The 17,151-nt window shown below is 48.0% G+C and overlaps 1 protein-coding gene across 2 annotated transcripts in view; it reads right to left on the bottom strand.

Annotated features, from left to right (window-relative positions):
* raver2 (ribonucleoprotein, PTB-binding 2) overlaps positions 1 to 6,261 on the bottom strand; it is an 85,684-nt gene extending 79,423 nt beyond the window's left edge. The window contains exon 1 of one of the 2 annotated variants that reach the window (XM_041207602.1): positions 5,996 to 6,261. In XM_041207602.1, the coding sequence (XP_041063536.1) occupies positions 5,996 to 6,190 (195 nt within the window). In that variant the 5' untranslated portion in view covers positions 6,191 to 6,261. The remainder of the gene's footprint in view (positions 1 to 5,995) is intronic. The other variant, XM_041207601.1, reaches the window with a different exon arrangement.
* Positions 6,262 to 17,151: the final 10,890 nt, after the last annotated feature.

Below are 17,151 nucleotides of genomic sequence, written 5' to 3'. Positions count from 1 at the left end.
TACTTTCCCACCTAACTTTGTATCAGCAGCAAACATAGGTGCATTACACTTGGTCCCCTCAACATAGTTATTGACAGATTGTTAACAGCTGAGATCCAAGCACGCAGGCCTTATGGTTGCAGGCTACTTACAGGCTGCCAACCCATAAACAACATGTATATTCCTACGGTTTTCTGTCCATTTACCAATCCCTTAATCCATGCTCATACATTACCCCAGGTTCCATGAACCCTAATTGTGTGTAATAACCTCTTATGTGGCAACTTTTCAAATGTTTTCTGAAAAATGAAATACACTTTATCCACTGGTTTTCCTTTATCTATCCTAACTATAAGAGAAAATGCAACAGATTTGTCAAACAAGATTTCCCTTTGCTAAATTCATGTTGACTCCATCTAATCATATGATTTGTTAGGTATTCTGTTGCCATTTCCCAATAATATGCTAGCATTTTCTACTCTCATGGCAGGCCTATAGCTCCCAGCCTTTTCTCTCCTTCCTGTTTAGAACAGTGTGGTTATGTTTGCTACCTTCCAATCCATGGAGACTATTCTAGAATTTTGGTATATTAAAACCAATTCATTCACGGGATATGGGCTTCGCTGGCTGGACCAGCATTTATTGCCCATCCCGAGTTGCCCTTGAGAAGGTGGTGGTGAGCTGCCTTCCTGATCGGTGCAGTCCTGTAGCTATCAATTTTAAAACACCAAGGCACTAGCTATCTGGTCCAGGAAATTTGTCAACTCTTAGTTCCATTAATTTCTAGTACTATTTCATTAGTAATACTGTACGAATTTCTGAAGTTCCTGATTCCAGACCTTGGTTCTCCACTATTTCTGGAATATTTCTTGTCTTCCACCGTGAAGATAGATACAGAGTATTTGTTTAATGTCTCTACCAGTTCCTTAGTTGCCAATATAATTTCTCCTGTCTCCGTCTTTAATGGATCCATGTTTACTTTCACTACCTTTTCCTATTTACATAGCTGTAGAAACTTATACAATCTGTTCTTCTGTCTCTTGCTAGCTTACTCTCGTATTCTCTCTATCAATTTCCTGTGCATTCTTTGCTTAATTCTAAAATCCTCCTAATCCTCAGGCTTACTACTCTCTTTGACAACATTATAAGCCTCCTGCTTTCATCTAACACCGTTCTTAACTTCTCTTAGTACTAACGGTTGGACCACTTTTCCTATGGGGGTTTTATTTCTTAAAGGAATGTATATTTTATTTCTTAAAGGAATGCAAATTATGATTCTTTAACTTTTTCCATGTTTCAGTCGGTCAAAAACTCCCAAACCTCTTCACTTGCCGCTCCTCCTTTAAGGCTCTTCTTAAAATCCAACTCTTCATTCATTCATTCTAATATTGCACTCTACTTCAGTGTCAATTTTTGGCTAACTGCACTTCTGTGAATGCCTTGGGACAATTTTCCTATGTTGAGAGAGGAATATCAAGGCAAATTGTAACCTTTTTCAAGTCAACATTGTAAACCATTTTTTATCACTATATTCCTCAGAATGTAGTAATCGGGGAGGCGATGGAGTAGTGGTATTGTCGCTGGACTAGTAATCCAGGGACCAAGGATAATGTGTGGAGACTAGGGCCCAAATCCTGCCACGGCAGATGGTGGAATCTGAATTCAATAAAAATCTGGAATTAAAATGATGACCATGACACCATTGTTGATTGTTGTAAAAACCCATCTGATTCACTAATGCCCTTTAGAGAAGGAAATCTGCAGTCCTTACCTGGTCTGGCCTACATGTGACTCCATAATCACAGCAATGTGGTTAACTCTTAAATACTCTCTGAACTAGGGATGGGTAATAAATGCTGGCCTGACCAGCGACACCCACATCCCAATCAAGAATTAAAAAAAGCTTTGACAGAACACGCATGAAAGCCGACCAATACATGCAAAAGATATTAAAAAGCAAAACAGCCAAGGATAGATCCTTGAATTTGAAGGCTTTGCACAGGTGCAGTAAGTGAGGCAAGCTGGTTACTCTCAAATAATATACATTCTCAAGGGCAATTAGGGATGGAGAATAAATACTGACCTAGCCAGCAACACCCACATCCCATGAAAGAATCAAAAAAAATGATTTCACTAAGGAGTGTTGCATTTTAATGACTGCTCCTGTGTTCTTTAGGAGAATAAATGATGCTGACCTGTCCCATAATAACCCCTCACTTGCCCCTTGGCTAGCTTTGTAGGAATACCTATTACAGACAACATAGGAGTGCCATTTTGTAGAGGGCCTCTCCACTACTGCGAGCTCCACATTGCCCCACCATCCCACAAACAATGGAAGAGATCAGTGTTTTATCATTTAAGATGAGTTTGAGTGGCATCCAAGGCTAATGCTTTTTTAAACTTCCTTCCCTTAACCTGCTCAAGCTTCACTGCCCTACGCGCACTGTTTTTTCCTACATCCTAACTTCAAATCAAGAATCTCAGAATATTCTTTTTTTCAGTTTTGTTAAACTTGATTCATAGTTTTAGCCTGGTTGTTTCAACTGTCAATTTAGAAATTGAGGGAAAATCAGGAAAGTGCAATTGAATTCAGTGCCATTTTGAGTGCAAAGCTCACCACTGTTTACCCTGAAGCCCACTATTCCAGACTACTTTGTGAGTAAGGTCACATTTCAGTTCACTGGTTGAGAAATGCCTACACCAGCAAACTTTGGATGAAGCACAAGGAAAAGGTATCCAAGAGAACACAAATTGGGGGAAAAAAGACCTGCATTTACATAGCACTTTTCACAACCACTGGACATCCCAAAGTGCTTTACAGTAAATACTCCTGAAATGTAGCTACTGTTGTGATGTAGGGAACACGGCAGGCAATATGCACACAGCAAACCCCCACAAACAACAATGTGACATTGTTGAAAAAAAGAGTATGCTGCCAAAACTTTTCATCTTGCACTCAGCAGGACAAACGCCAGAATGCCAAATTTCAAACAATCGCAACTATTTATACTACAGGCGAAAAGGGTGCTGATTGGCTGGCAAGCTGACTCTAATTGACTCAGGCTGTGCCATGGAGAAAGCAATAGGGAACAATAGGCTCCCCAGGCTCTCAGATAATTCAAAAAAGGTGCAAGGCTTGGGCATATTCCTTTTAATTGCTGAGAACAGGTCCCTGCATATGAATGTATGTTGCTTCTGGTCAGTGTAAATGGGCCATGTTATGAGCTCAACTGGTTATCTTAATGTGAAAATGACCAAATAATCACTTTTTTATAATGTTTATTGAGGAACAAATATTGACCAGGACACCAGAGATAACTACAGAGATAAAAACAAAAAAACTGCGGATGCTGGAAATCCAAAACAAAAACAGAATTACCTGGAAAAACTCAGCAGGTCTGGCAGCATCGGCGGAGAAGAAAAGAGTTGACGTTTCGAGTCCTCATGACCCTTCGACAGAACTGGTTCTGTCGAAGGGTCAAGAGGACTCGAAACGTCAACTCTTTTCTTCTCCGCCGATGCTGCCAGACCTGATGAGTTTTTCCAGCTAATTCTGTTTTTGTTACCAGAGATAACTCCTCTGCAAAAGATTGCCTTGGTTTTTTTTTTTACATCCACCCGACTAGGCAGATGGGGCCTCAGTTTAATATTCCATCTGAAAGACAGCACATCCAGCCATGCAGTGCAGTACTGAAGGAGTGCTAAGTGCCAACCTTGATTTTTGTGCTCAAGCCCTGTACAGCTTGCCCATTCCTGGATTCCAAAGTATCAGCAATCAACGCTACCACTGATTTTGCAATAAATGCAATATAACAGTGGATATAATTTGAGATACATAAATAACTGTTGAAAATTGTTGAAAAGCTGTGAAAACCGAACACTTCACAGATGTCATTAATAAACAATGCTCAAACCACTTATGTAGTTTTCTGTAGTTTACCAACATCCACTTGCTTTCTTGGAACATAGGAACAAGAGGAGGCCATTTAGTCCCTCGAGCCTATTCCACCAGTCATGAGACATGATTGATCTGCAACCCAACTCCATGTAGTCACCTTTGCGCCATATCCCTTAATACCTTTGGATAACAAAAATCTATCAATTTCAGATTTCAAATTAACAATTTCCCTAGCATCAATCGGCATCAGTGGAAGAACGTTCCAAATTTCTACCATCCTTTACATGTAGAAGTGCTTCCCAATTTCAGTCCTGAAAGGTCTGGCTGTAATGTTTACACTATGCTTCTAGTCTTGGGTCAGGATTTTGAGACTCTCTCCCCTGCTAGGGCCAGGAATGGAGGCAGGCAGGAGCTAAAAAAAAGTCCTGCTCGCTGGAATGCTGACTCTCCGGTGCCATCCCACCTCTAGGCGATAGTTGTGGTGGAATTGGGGGTAGGGGGCGGCATTGGGAATAGAGTTGCAAGTGGCATGTAGGATTGAGCTCATTAAAGGCCACTTAAGAAAAGCCAATTTTCCAGTTGGCCTCCAGGTTCCCACAGACTTCCCCAGATAGCACAGGCTTCTGACCCACATTTCAGCTTGACAGTGGAATTCAGAAGACTGCGGGGAAAATCTGCCCATTGACTCCTCAACCAGCAGAAATCATATTATCTACCCCCATCCAGTTCCCTTAATATCGTGAAAACTTCGATTAAATAACCCCCCAACCTTCTAAATTCCAGGGAATACAATTCTAATTTGTGTAATCTCTCTTTATAATTTAACCCTTGGAGTCCAGATATCATTCTGGTAGGTCTGCACTGCACTCCCTCCAAGGCCAGTATACGCTTAAGGCGAGATGCCCAGAACAGTACTTCAGCTGCGATCTAACCAAGGTTTTGTGTTGCTGAAGCATGATTCAACCCCCTCGTTTGTATACTATCCCTCTAGATATAAAAGCCAATATTCATTACGCTTTTTTGATTATTTTCTCTACGTGTCCATGACATTTTAGTAATCTAAGTACACGGATCCCAAATCTCAACTTCTGCTGTTCCTGGCTTTCCACTATGTAGGAAGTGCCTTGTTCTGCCCTAATTTAGGCATGGTAATTGCATAGCAAGGAAACTTTAGTTATAATAGAGCCAGGTACAAACCCACCACAAAGCACTGCTCATTATGGAATCTGCTGTCCGATTAAGTTTGTTCAGCCAGTAATATTTCAAGTTCTTGAACGTTGGTTTGTCTTGGACAAAAAAAAACTGCTGTAGGATACTAAAGAAATTGTACAAGGCAGTGACGAACACTAGACGCAAGCTTTAAAAGTACTGTACAGATTCTTCCCGAAGGAAAATAAAATCTGACCAGACTCTCTGGAAAGATTTCAATCGTTAAAATGCATTCCATTAAATGTTTCTGTGGGATGGGAAAAGGTGGAAATGTAAAATGAAGTAGAAGGAAACAATGAATATCTCGCGGAAATGCAATCACGCAGCTGAAAATGAGAATTTCCGCAGCGCTGCTTCGTAAATTCAGACAAGTTCAGCGCCCCCCCCCCCCCCCATCGCTGTGGACTGAGTTTACTCCGTAAAATCATACAGAACGGAGGCTCCACGTTACAAACACGCACTCGGAAAGTTTTAAAATCCCACCTGACTGGAGATTTAAACTTTTACTTCAAACACCGCCTCGCCTGAGAAGGGCAGGAAACGGCGCATTTACCAAACGCCGGATAATTTACGTTGAAGGAAACTAACTCCAGGACATCAGATTCACTGGAATTCACTATAGATCCAAATAAAAGCGAAGTTCATGAAGAACAGCGAAAGGGATTTAACTAGTAGATGAGGCAATATTGAGAGAGAGAGTGTGAGCTGGGGAAGGGGAGAAGAAGCCACTGTTGCTGTAAACTTGTCCATGAGTTACCGTGAGCAGGTGAGCGGAATATTAATAATAAACACACTCGGTAACAGCGGGGAACCGGAAATTTAAGGCGTTATTTATGCGGCCCCCGCCGCCAGGCTCAGGGTGGCCCGGGGATTCCCTCCCCCTCCCCCTCCCCGGGGACAGGCTGGTACCTGGCTGCCGCTGTCCGTCCGCAGGTTCTTCAGGAGGATTTTCCGCCTGTTGCTCAGCTCCCTGCGGGTCCTCTGCAGCCGCCGCTCGATCTCTTGAGGCTCCAGGGCCGGCAGCTCCCGCTCTTCCCCCGCCACCTGGCCCCGCTGCGGGAAGACGGAGCCCATCACCGCCTGCGGATACGGGAGGGCCGCCATTTTGGAGCGGCAGCCGTTACAAATCGAAGCGGCCGCGAGCCCGAGGCCGGTTAAAAAAAGAGGGCGGAGACACCGCCGACCGCAGGCCGGGTCCGGTACTGCAGTCCGGGAGACACCGCAGGCCGAGGCCGGTACTGCGATCCCGGAGACACCGCTGCCCGCAGGCCGGGGCCGGTACTGCAATCCTGGAGACACCACCGCCCGCAGGCCGAGGCCGGTACTGCAATCCGGGAGACACCGCCGCCCGCAGGCCGAGGCCGGTACTGCGATCCCGGAGACACTGCCGCCCGCAGACCCAGGCCGGTACTGCGAGCCCGGAGACACCGCCGCCCGCAGGCCGAGGCCGGTACTGCGATCCCGGAGATATCGCCGCCCGCAGGCCGGGGTCGGTACTGCGATCCCGGAGATATCGCCGCCCGCAGGCCGGGGTCGGTACTGCGATCCCGGAGATATCGCCGCCCGCAGGCCGGGGTCGGTACTGTGATCCCGGAGATATCGCCGCCCGCAGGCCGAGGCCGGTATTGCGATCCCGGAGACACCGCCGCCCGCAGACCGAGGCCGGTACTGCGAGCCCGGAGACACCGCCGCCCGCAGGCCGAGGCCGGTACTGCGATCCCGGAGATATCGCCGCCCGCAGGCCGGGGTCGGTACTGCGATCCCGGAGATATCGCCGCCCGCAGGCCGAGGCCGGTACTGCGATCAGCCCTGCGATCCATCCAGAATAATTGACAAAAGCGGATGGTAGAAATGTGAAATAAAACAGAAAAGGGTGGAATCGCTAAGCAGGTTAGGCAGCATTTGTGGAGAGAGACAGTTAACATTTTAAGTCGAACAGAATTATATTCGTTTCAAAGCTGCGAGTTTGCCTTAAGCATCAAGGAAAAGCTACTAAAATAAATGAACAAAAATGCCATGAATTGGTATTTCAACAACTTGCAATGCATACAGCATTTTAATACAGAAAATGGCTATAGGGACTTCTCAGAAGAAACAAAGGTTGGATGCCGAGCCAAAGAGGACACTAGCAGAGGCGGTCCAAAAAGATTGATGAATGAGATGGGTATTCAGTCGAGGAAGCAAAGAAGCGAAGTGTTTTAGGAAGGGAATTCCAGCGGGTGGGTGCTCTAAAGACGCAGCCACTAATAATGGGATAAAGGAAGGGAAGGAGGCACCAGAGGCTGGAGTCAGAGGAACAGAATTTGAGATTTGCGATGGTTGTAGCTGTCATATGATAGCTGATTGTGAGTGTGTGTGTGGACTTGAATATTAGATGATATGCAGCACACGGATAAGGTACTGTAAGGTTCACTACTACATGTGGGATCACCTGTCCTGGGGTGTGTTGGAGTGGTGGGGGGGTGGTGGTGTGGTGAAGGTCAGATAACACGTTAGGGAATTAACCAGGATGGCAGACTAAATGATGTTCTTGCAGTTAAACCTGCGATTTTGAGTGTTGTTCTTACAGCCTGAGATGTGACATTGGCAATGAGGATAAATGCAGAGATATTTAGGATTGTATCATGACATTTGTTGGAGCTGTTGCAGTCCAAGGAGTTGAGCCATTTGATCCATTGGGTGATGCCAGTACAGTCAGGGTGAAATGGAAAGTGTGGCTAGAGGAGTTTGAAGCGTATGCTGACAGTCACAGTCTGTTTTTGGACAGGACAACAGTGGGGCAGAAAGCACAGCAACAGGCTTCAGTGTGGGTGCTTTGGTGAGGGAGACTTTGAAGTCATTACTTGACACAGGGGAAAAGGAGTATTATGAACTTGCAGTGAAAACTTTGAAGGACCGTTATGTCCTGATGCCAGATGCCACATCCCAAAGGTATATTTTCTGTCAGAAAAGAGGGGGAAACAGTCGCCCAATTTGTGGCTTGTTTGAGGCAGGCGTCAGATGGATGCAATTTTGTTGCAACAGATCTGAATAACCAGGTAGTGGATCAGGTTAATTTAGCATTACAAGTCAGATAAGTTGAAGCATAAGCTGCTGGAAAGAGATGACGACTTCATGTTGGATGACGCTTTGAAAATAACAGCTGCTCTGGAAGCACTGAATGGACAATTTCACAGCATGAAATTTGATCCCACCACTGCCATTGGCAGGACAAAGGTTGGGATTAACCGAGTGGCACAACAGAATCCAGGAACATGAAAATGTAAACAGCAACATTCTGAGAGAGAATGTTTCAGATGTGGCAACTCGGGACACTATGGAAAAGATGCCTGCAGCCCTACCAAGGGAAAGATATGCAGAAAATGTGGAGGCAAAGACCATTTTGCCAAGAAGTGCAGAAGCAAAGCTAAACAGAGAGGGGAGGCTAGCAAACCATGTAAAGGAAAGAGAGGTGAAAGTGGCACAACTGTGAGGCAGGCTGACGAAGATGCAGCAAGTGAAGACACTATCAGCAATCATGGATTCATGTTTTCTATCAACGGGAGCAGCCATGAGAAAGCTCCAGTGATTGTTAGTGATGTTGAAGTGAGCATTTTTGTAGATTCAGGCAGTGACACTAATGTCATTGACAGAGCACTGTGGGAGGAACTGAAGACAAGGAGACTCAAGTATACACCTCAAAAATGTGTCAAAAAGCTCTATTCTTACACGTCGAAAACCTGACTTCAAATTGTTAGATGTTTCATTGTGGGTGTGAGAGCTGGGGACCAGAATGTACAGGCAGAATTTGCAATGATTGAAGAGGTGGGTGGGTGGGCCTCTTCTGAGCAGGAAAACTGCCTAAACCTTGGGGGTAATATACATCGGATTGAAACGTGAAACTTAGGGAGGAGTTTGGACCAGTGTTTTAAGGAATTGGGAAGTTACACAACTGCCAAGTGAGATTAACCATTGCCACAAACATGAAGCCTGTAGCTCAGCCTGTATGCAGAACACCATTTGATCTGACAGGGAAAGTTGAGGCAAGAATCAAGAGACTCATCGATCAAGACACCGAGAGCCAATAGAAGAACCAACACCATGGGTGAGCCTTGGTCATGCCTAAACCAAATAAGACCATAAGACCTAGGAGCAGAAGTAGGCCATTTGGCCCATCGAGTCTGCTCCACCATTCAATAAGATCATGGCTGACCTGATAATCCTCAGCTCCACTTTCTTGCCTTTTCCCAAAAACCTTGATTCCCTTACTGATTAAAAATCTGTCTATGTGGTGACATCAGCCTCTGTGTTGATCTGCGACAGATGAATGAAGCAATGGTGAGAGAATGCCACCCAATTCACACTGTGGACAAGGTCTTTCAACAGTCTTCCACAAGCAAGGTATTTTCCAAATTAGACTTAAAGACTTAAAGCTGGAGCTTCATCCTGATTCAAGGAAGGTGACAATTTTTGTCACTCATTGTGGACTTTACCAATACAGAGACTGCTTTTTGGTATCAGTGCAGCAACAGAGATTTGCCAACACCAAATCCATAAGGTGATACAAGGGATCCCAGGAACAGTCAATATCTCAGATGACAGCATTATTCATGGAGACAATACAGAGGAACATGATGAGAGGCTCAGATTAGCACTGGCTAGAAAGCAGTCAGCAGGACCCATGGCAAATGCAGATCAATACTTGCTGGGCTTCACAGAGCAAACATACATGGGGCATAGACTCATGAGTAGCAGAATCAATCCAGACAAAGATAAGATGAAAGCAATAGCAGAGGCACATTTTTTTAAAGTTTATTCATGGGATGTGGGCATCGCTGGCTTGATCAGCATTTATTGCCCATACCTAATTGCCCTTGAGAAGGTGGTGGTGAGCTGCCTTCTTGGACCGCTGCAGTCCATGTGGTGTAGGTACATCAACAGTGTTGTTAGGGAGGGAGTTCCAGGATTTTGACCCAGCAACAGTGAAGGGACGGAGATATATTTCCAAGTCAGGATGATGAGTGGCTTGGAGGGGAACTTCCAGGTGGTGGTGTTCCCATGTATCTGCTGCCCTTGTCCTTCTAGATGATAGTGGTCATGGGTTTGGAAGATGCTGTCTAAGGAACTTTGGTGACTTCCTACATTACATCTTGTTGATGGTACACACTGCTGCTACTGTGTGTCAGTGGGGAAGGAACTGAATATTTGTGGATGGGCTGCCAATCAAGTGGGCTGCTTTGTCCTGGATGATGTCAAGCTTCTTGAGTGTTGTTGGAACAGTACTCATCCAGGCAATTGGACAGTATTCCATCAACTCCTGACTTGTGCCTTATAGGTGGTGGACAGCCTTTGGGGAGTCAGGAGGTGAATTACTTGCCACAAGATTCCTAGCCTCTGACCTGTTCTTGTAGCCACAGTATTTATATGGCTATTTCAGTTCAGTTTCTGGTCAATGCTGACCCCCATGATGTTGATAGTGGGGCATTCAGCAATGATAATGGCATTGAATATCAAGGGGTGATGGTTAGATTCTCTCTTGTCAAAGATGGTCATTGCTTGGCACGTGTGGCGTGAATGTTACTTGCCACTTGTCAGTCCAAGCCTGGATATTGTCCAGGTCTTGCTGCATTTGGACATGGACTGCTTCAGTATCTGAGGAGTCACAAATGGTGCTGAACATTGTGCAATCATCAACGAACATCCCCAGTTCTGACCTTATGATGGAAGGAAGGTCATTGATGAAGCAGCTGAAGATAATTGGGCCTAGGACACTACCCTGAGGAACTCCTGCAGTGATGTCCTGGAACTGAGATGAATGACCTCCAACAACCACAACCATCTTCCTTTGTGCTAGGTAGGACTCCAACCAGCGGAGCATTTTCCCCCTGATTCCCATTGACTCCAGTTTTGCTGGGGCTCCTTAATGCCACACTCAGTCAAATGCTGCCTTCATGTCAAGGGCAGTCACTCTCACCTCACCTTGGGAATTCAGCTCTTTTGTCCATGTTTGAGCCAAGATTGTAATGAGGTCAGGAGCTGAATGGCCCTGGTGGAACCCAAACTGGGCATCAGTGAGCAGGTTATTGCCAAGCAAGTACTTAATACTACTGTTGATGACCCCTTCCATGACTTTACTGATGATTGAGAGTAGAGTGATGGGTCAGTAATTGGTTGGGTTACATTTGTCCTGCTTTTTGTGTACAGGACAAACCTGGGCAATTTTCCACATAGCCAGGTAGATGCCAGTGTTGTAGCAGCACTTGAACAACTTGACTATGGGCGTTTATGGTAATATGGTGCTGTTGTTGTCTGGCGCACTGACCTCTACCTCGCGGAGGCTGAGCGTCAACTCGCAGACACTTCCTCCTACCTCTCCCTGGACCATGACCCCACCACTGAACATCAAGCCATTGTTTCCAGGACTGTCACTGACCTCATCTCCTCTGGGGATCTCCCTCCTACAGCTTCCAACCTGATAGTCGCCCAACCTCGAACGGCCCGCTTCTATCCCCTACCCAAAATCCACAAACAGATCTGCCCCGGTAGACCGATCGTCTCAGCTTGCTCCTGCCCCACAGAACTCATTTCTCGTTATCTTGACTCCCTTCTCTCTCCCCTTGTCCAGTCCCTTTCCACCTACATCCGTGATTCCTCTGACACCTTATGTCACATCAACAATTTCCAGTTCCCTGGCCCCAACCGCTTCCTCTTCACCATGGACGTCCAATCCCTCTACACCTCCATCCCCCACCAGGATGGTCTGAGGGCCCTTAGCTTCTTCCTCGAACAGAGGCCCGAACAATCCCCATCCACCACTACTCTCCTCCGTCTGGCTGAACTTGTTCTCACGCTGAACAATTTCTCCTTCAACTCCTCTCACTTCCTCCAAATAAAAGGTGTGGCTATGGGTACCCGCATGGGCCCCAGCTATGCCTGTCTCTTTATGGGGTATGTGGAACATTCCTTGTTGCAGTCCTACTCCGGCCCCCTTCCACAACCCTTTCTCCGGTACATCGATGATTACTTCAGTGCCGCTTCATGCTCTCGTCGGGACTTGGAAAAATTTATTAATTTTGCTTCCAATCTCCACCCCTCCATCATTTTCACGTGGTCCATCTCTGACACTTCCCTTCCCTTCCTTGACCTCTCTGTCTCAATCTCTGGTGATAGACTGTCCAACAATATCCATTACAAACCCACCGACTCCCACAGCTAACTCGACTACAGCTCCTCACACCCCGCTTCCTGTAAGGACTCCATCCCATTCTCTCAGTTCCTTCGCCTCCGTCGCATCTGTTCTGATGATGCTACCTTCAAAAACAGTTCCTCTGACATGTCCTCTTTCTTCCTTAACCAAGGTTTTCCACCCACGGTCGTTGACAGGGCCCTCAACCGTGTCCGGCCCATCTCCCGCGCATCCGCCCTCACGCCTTCTCCTCCCTCCCAGAAACATGATAGGGTCCCCCTTGTCCTCACTTATCACCCCACCAGCATTCAAAAGATCATCCTCCGCCATTTCCGCCAACTCCAGCATGATGCCACCACCAAACACATCTTCCCTTCACCCCCCTTATCAGCATTCTGTAGGGATCGCTCCCTCCGGGACACCCTGGTCCACTCCTCCATCACCCCCTACTCCTCAACCCCCTCCTATGGCACCACCTCATGCCCACGCAAAAGATGCAACACCTGCCCCTTCACTTCCTCTCTCCTCACCGTCCAAGGACCCAAACACTCCTTTCAAGTGAAGCAGCATTTCACTTGCATTTCCCCCAACTTAGTCTACTGCATTCGTTGCTCCCAATGTGGTCTCCTCTACATTGGAGAGACCAAACGTAAACTGGGCAACCGCTTTGCAGAACACCTGCGGTCTGTCCGCAAGAATGACCCAAACCTCCCTGTCGCTTGCCATTTTAACACTCCACCCTGCTCTCTTGCCCACATGTCTGTCCTTGGCTTGCTGCATTGTTCCAGTGAAGCCCAACGCAAACTGGAGGAACAACACCTCATCTTCTGACTAGGCACTTTACAGCCTTCCGGACTGAATATTGAATTCAACAACTTTAGGTCGTGAGCTCCCTCCCCCATCCCCACCCCCTTTCTGTTTCCCCCTTCCTTTTTTTTCCAATAAATTATAAAGATTTTCCTTTTCCCACCTATTTCCATTATTTAAAAAAAAACAGCCCCACTAGAGCTATACCTTGAGTGCCCTACCATCCATTCTTAATTAGCACATTCGTTTAGATAATATCACCAACTTTAACTTTAACACCTATGTGTTCTATTGTACTATTGTTGTTGACATCTTTTGATGATCTGCTTCTATCACTGCTTGTTTGTCCCTACAACCACACCCCCCCCTCCACCTCTCTCTCTCTCTATCTCTCCGCCCCCCCACACACACACCTTAAACCAGCTTATATTTCAACTCTTTCTTGGACTCGAACTCAAGTTCTGTCGAAGGGTCATGAGGACTCGAAACGTCAACTCTTTTCTTCTCCGCCGATGCTGCCAGACCTGCTGAGTTTTTCCAGGTAATTCTGTTTTTGTTTTGACTATGGGTGTGGCAGGTTCTGGAGCACAAGTCTTTGCACTATCTAATGCTTTCAACCATTTCTCGATATTACGTGGGATGAATCGAATTGGCTGAAGACTGGCATCTGTGATGGTGGGGACCACCGGAGGAGGCCGTGATGGATCATCCACTTGGCACTTCTGGCTGAAGATTGTAGCAAATGCTTCAGCCTTATCTTTTGCACTGATGTGCTGGGCTCCCACATCATTGACTCCCCCAGTGACTTGTTTTATTGTCCGCCATCATTCGCAACTGGATATGGCACGGCTGCAGAGCTTAGATCCATTGGTTGTGGGGTCACTTAGCTCTATCACTTGCTGCTTATGCTGTTTGACACACAAGTAGTCCTGTGTTGACACCTCATTTTTAGATATGCTTGGTGCTGCTCTTAGCATGCCCTCCTGTACGCTTCATTGAACTGGGGTTGATCCCCTGGCTTGATGATAATGGCAGAGTGGGGGATGTGCCGGGCCATGAAGTTACAGATTGTGTTCGAGTACAATTTTGCCGCTGTTGATGGCCCACATGCCTTTTATTCGGTCTGATTTACGACTGGATGAAAGTAGTGTGCATTTGCTAACCTTCACTTAACTTGTGACTTTGAGGTGCATACACCATTATAAGTTTACCTGCCACAGTGCTGCTCTAATTCAGCACCGCTGCCCAAAACTGTTCTCTTAGGTGAAACTGTGGGGTTCATAGGCAGGGCTGTTCACACTGGGTGCTGCAGGGTGCCGGCAGGGCTGTTCACACTGGGTGCTGCAGGGTGCCGGCAGGGCTGTTCATACTGGGTGCTGCAGAGTGCCGGCAGGGCTGTTCACACTGGGTGCTGCAGAGTGCCGGCAGGGCTGTTCACACTGGGTGCTGCAGGGTGCAGGCTGGGCTGTTCACACTGGGTGCTGCAGAGTGCAGGCAGGGCTGTTCACACTGGGTGCTGCAGGGTGTAGGCAGGGCTGTTCACACTGGGTGCTGCAGGGTGAAGGCAGGGCTGTTCACACTGGGTGCTGCAGGGTGCTGGCAGGGCTGTTCACACTGGGTGCTGCAGGGTGCAGGCTGGGCTGTTCACACTGGGTGCTGCAGGGTGTAGGCAGGGCTGTTCACACTGGGTGCTGCAGGGTGCCGGCAGGGCTGTTCACACTGGGTGCTGAACAGCGCAGGCTGGGCTGTTCACACTGGGTGCTGCAGGGTGTAGGCAGGACTGTTCACACTGGGTGCTGCAGGGTGTAGGCAGGGCTGTTCACACTGGGTGCTGCAGGGTGTAGGCAGGGCTGTTCACACTGGGTGCTGCAGGGTGTAGGCAGGGCTGTTCACACTGGGTGCTGCAGGGTGCCGGCAGGGCTGTTCACACTGGGTGCTGCAGGGTGTAGGCAGGGCTGTTCACACTGGGTGCTGCAGGGTGCCGGCAGGGCTGTTCACACTGGGTGCTGCAGGGTGTAGGCAGGGCTGTTCACACTGGGTGCTGCAGGGTGCCGGCAGGGCTGTTCACACTGGGTGCTGCAGGGTGTAGGCAGGGCTGTTCACACTGGGTGCTGCAGGGTGTAGGCAGGGCTGTTCACACTGGGTGCTGCAGGGTGTAGGCAGGGCTGTTCACACTGGGTGCTGAACAGCGCAGGCAGGACTGTGATAGAAAAATTAGTATTTTTAAAAGCCTGAGCTAAAAAGGCGGAGATCGTTGAAGTATCAGCTCAACAGTTGAACCTCGAAGAGGAAAAGTGTGATCCTGATAGCACTCGGGTTGAACCAGCTATAATTCAATTACAAATGAAACAGCTTGAATTGGAAAGAGATAAAGGCAAAAACTTGAATTTGATAAAGAAAGGGAAGTGTGAAAACTTGAACTAGAATTCTGAAGAGAAGAAAAAGAGAAAGAGATTAGAACAGGAAATGTTAGAAAGAGAAAGGGAAAATAAAAGGAAAATTTTGAACTCCAGGTGGAGAATTCTCCCCATGTCAGGCGGGGCTGGTTGGGAGCAGGCGTGGGCGCAGACCTGATCGCTGCCCGCGATCGGGTCCGGTCACCATTTTACATGGGTGGGCCAATTAAGGCTCACCCAGCATACTTCACAACTCCCATGCATGGTGGGAGTGGGTGGGTGGCAGCGGGTGCGCTCAGCCCACTGGGTCCAATGGCGACCTGGCAGCCTGTATTAAGGAGGGCCTGGCAGCCTTTGAAAGGCTGCTCAGAATGGCTGGGTGAAGGGTTCTGCAGAGAGACAATGGAGGTGACACAAGTCTGGAGGATAGGCCATCGGGTCAGGCCAGGCCGGAGGGTAGGCCAGCAGGGCAGTGTGCCCCTCATTTTTCAGAAGGGTGCCTATCTGCCCACCTGGAGGAGGTGGCAGTGTGGCGGGATGCCTCTGTTCTGAGGGGTGGGAGGTAGAGGCCCCCCCACCTGACCAAATGTGCGAGGAAGGAGGCGGCCGAGAGCTCCCATGATGTGGTGCTGCGCACATGGCTCCAGTGCCGCAAAAGGTTCAATGATCTCCTGCACTCAAGAAGGGTGAGTACCATGTTGCCTCAAGTCACTTAATGCAGCCGTGACCTTTTCCCCCAACCCCACCCCACCCCACACCCCCGCCAACTCTGAGTACAGTAACGTCATTGAATCCCTCACGGCAGGGATCCCTCGCTGGGTGTGACAGTAGAGATTGCCCATGCTTAGTTCAGCCTGAGAGGGTTGAGCTAGAGCATGTTCTGCATCCGCAGCATGTGTGACACTGCCACCCAGAGTATAGAATGGGGTTGAAAGTCAAGGGTCTGCACCTAGGCAGAGTGCTGGAACTGGGAAGCATGTTGAAGTCAGGTGCTAAAATGCTGGGAGGGGAGCTTCCAGTTGGCGGGGCACCAATCCATCTTCTGGTGTTTGCGCTCCACGTGCTTGTGCCTTCTTGCTTAGCAAAGTGGCATCTTGTGATGCCACATGTGAAGGAGGCAGCATTTGGCCAATGGGGCGGAGTCAGCCCTGGCTTGTTTGGATAAGTGTGCGGCAGCTGCAAGGTGACGAGGAACTGGAGCCCTGCAATGTCCACTCTGGCTGGGTTGGCAGGGATGCAATGGGAATTCAGGTGTGGGCTGGACTAACCAATGCTCCTCTCTCCTTTTCAGGAAAAGACTGCGCACAATGCATCAGAATGAATGCGGACTGGTGGAGGGCAGGCCCAGTTGGCCATTCTTACGCCTTTCGAGCAGCAGGCCATAGATCTTGAGAGGCACCATGCCCCCAGGTCCACCGGTGGCAGTGAGGCTGGGGTGCCACAGGGAGGTATGTTTGGCGAGCAGTCAGGTCACCATGTGTGTCCCAGTGGCCATGGCACTGCTGAATGCTCAGTGATTGAAGTTAGCAACATGGGTTTACTCTTGATTATTGAAGGATGAGCGCATAATAATCTGGGGGAGCAGCATGCATGTTGACATTGTTTGCACTGTAACTAATCAAATGTTCTTTTCCTTCCTTTGAGCACCACCGGAGCAAGGCCAGGAGGAGGAGGCAGAGGACCCAACTCTCACCCCT

Source organism: Carcharodon carcharias, chromosome 16, assembly GCF_017639515.1.
Source record: "Carcharodon carcharias isolate sCarCar2 chromosome 16, sCarCar2.pri, whole genome shotgun sequence".
Lineage (NCBI taxonomy): Eukaryota > Metazoa > Chordata > Chondrichthyes > Lamniformes > Lamnidae > Carcharodon > Carcharodon carcharias.
Note: the sequence above shows the minus strand (reverse complement) of the source record. Positions and strands in the feature narration are given on the sequence as shown.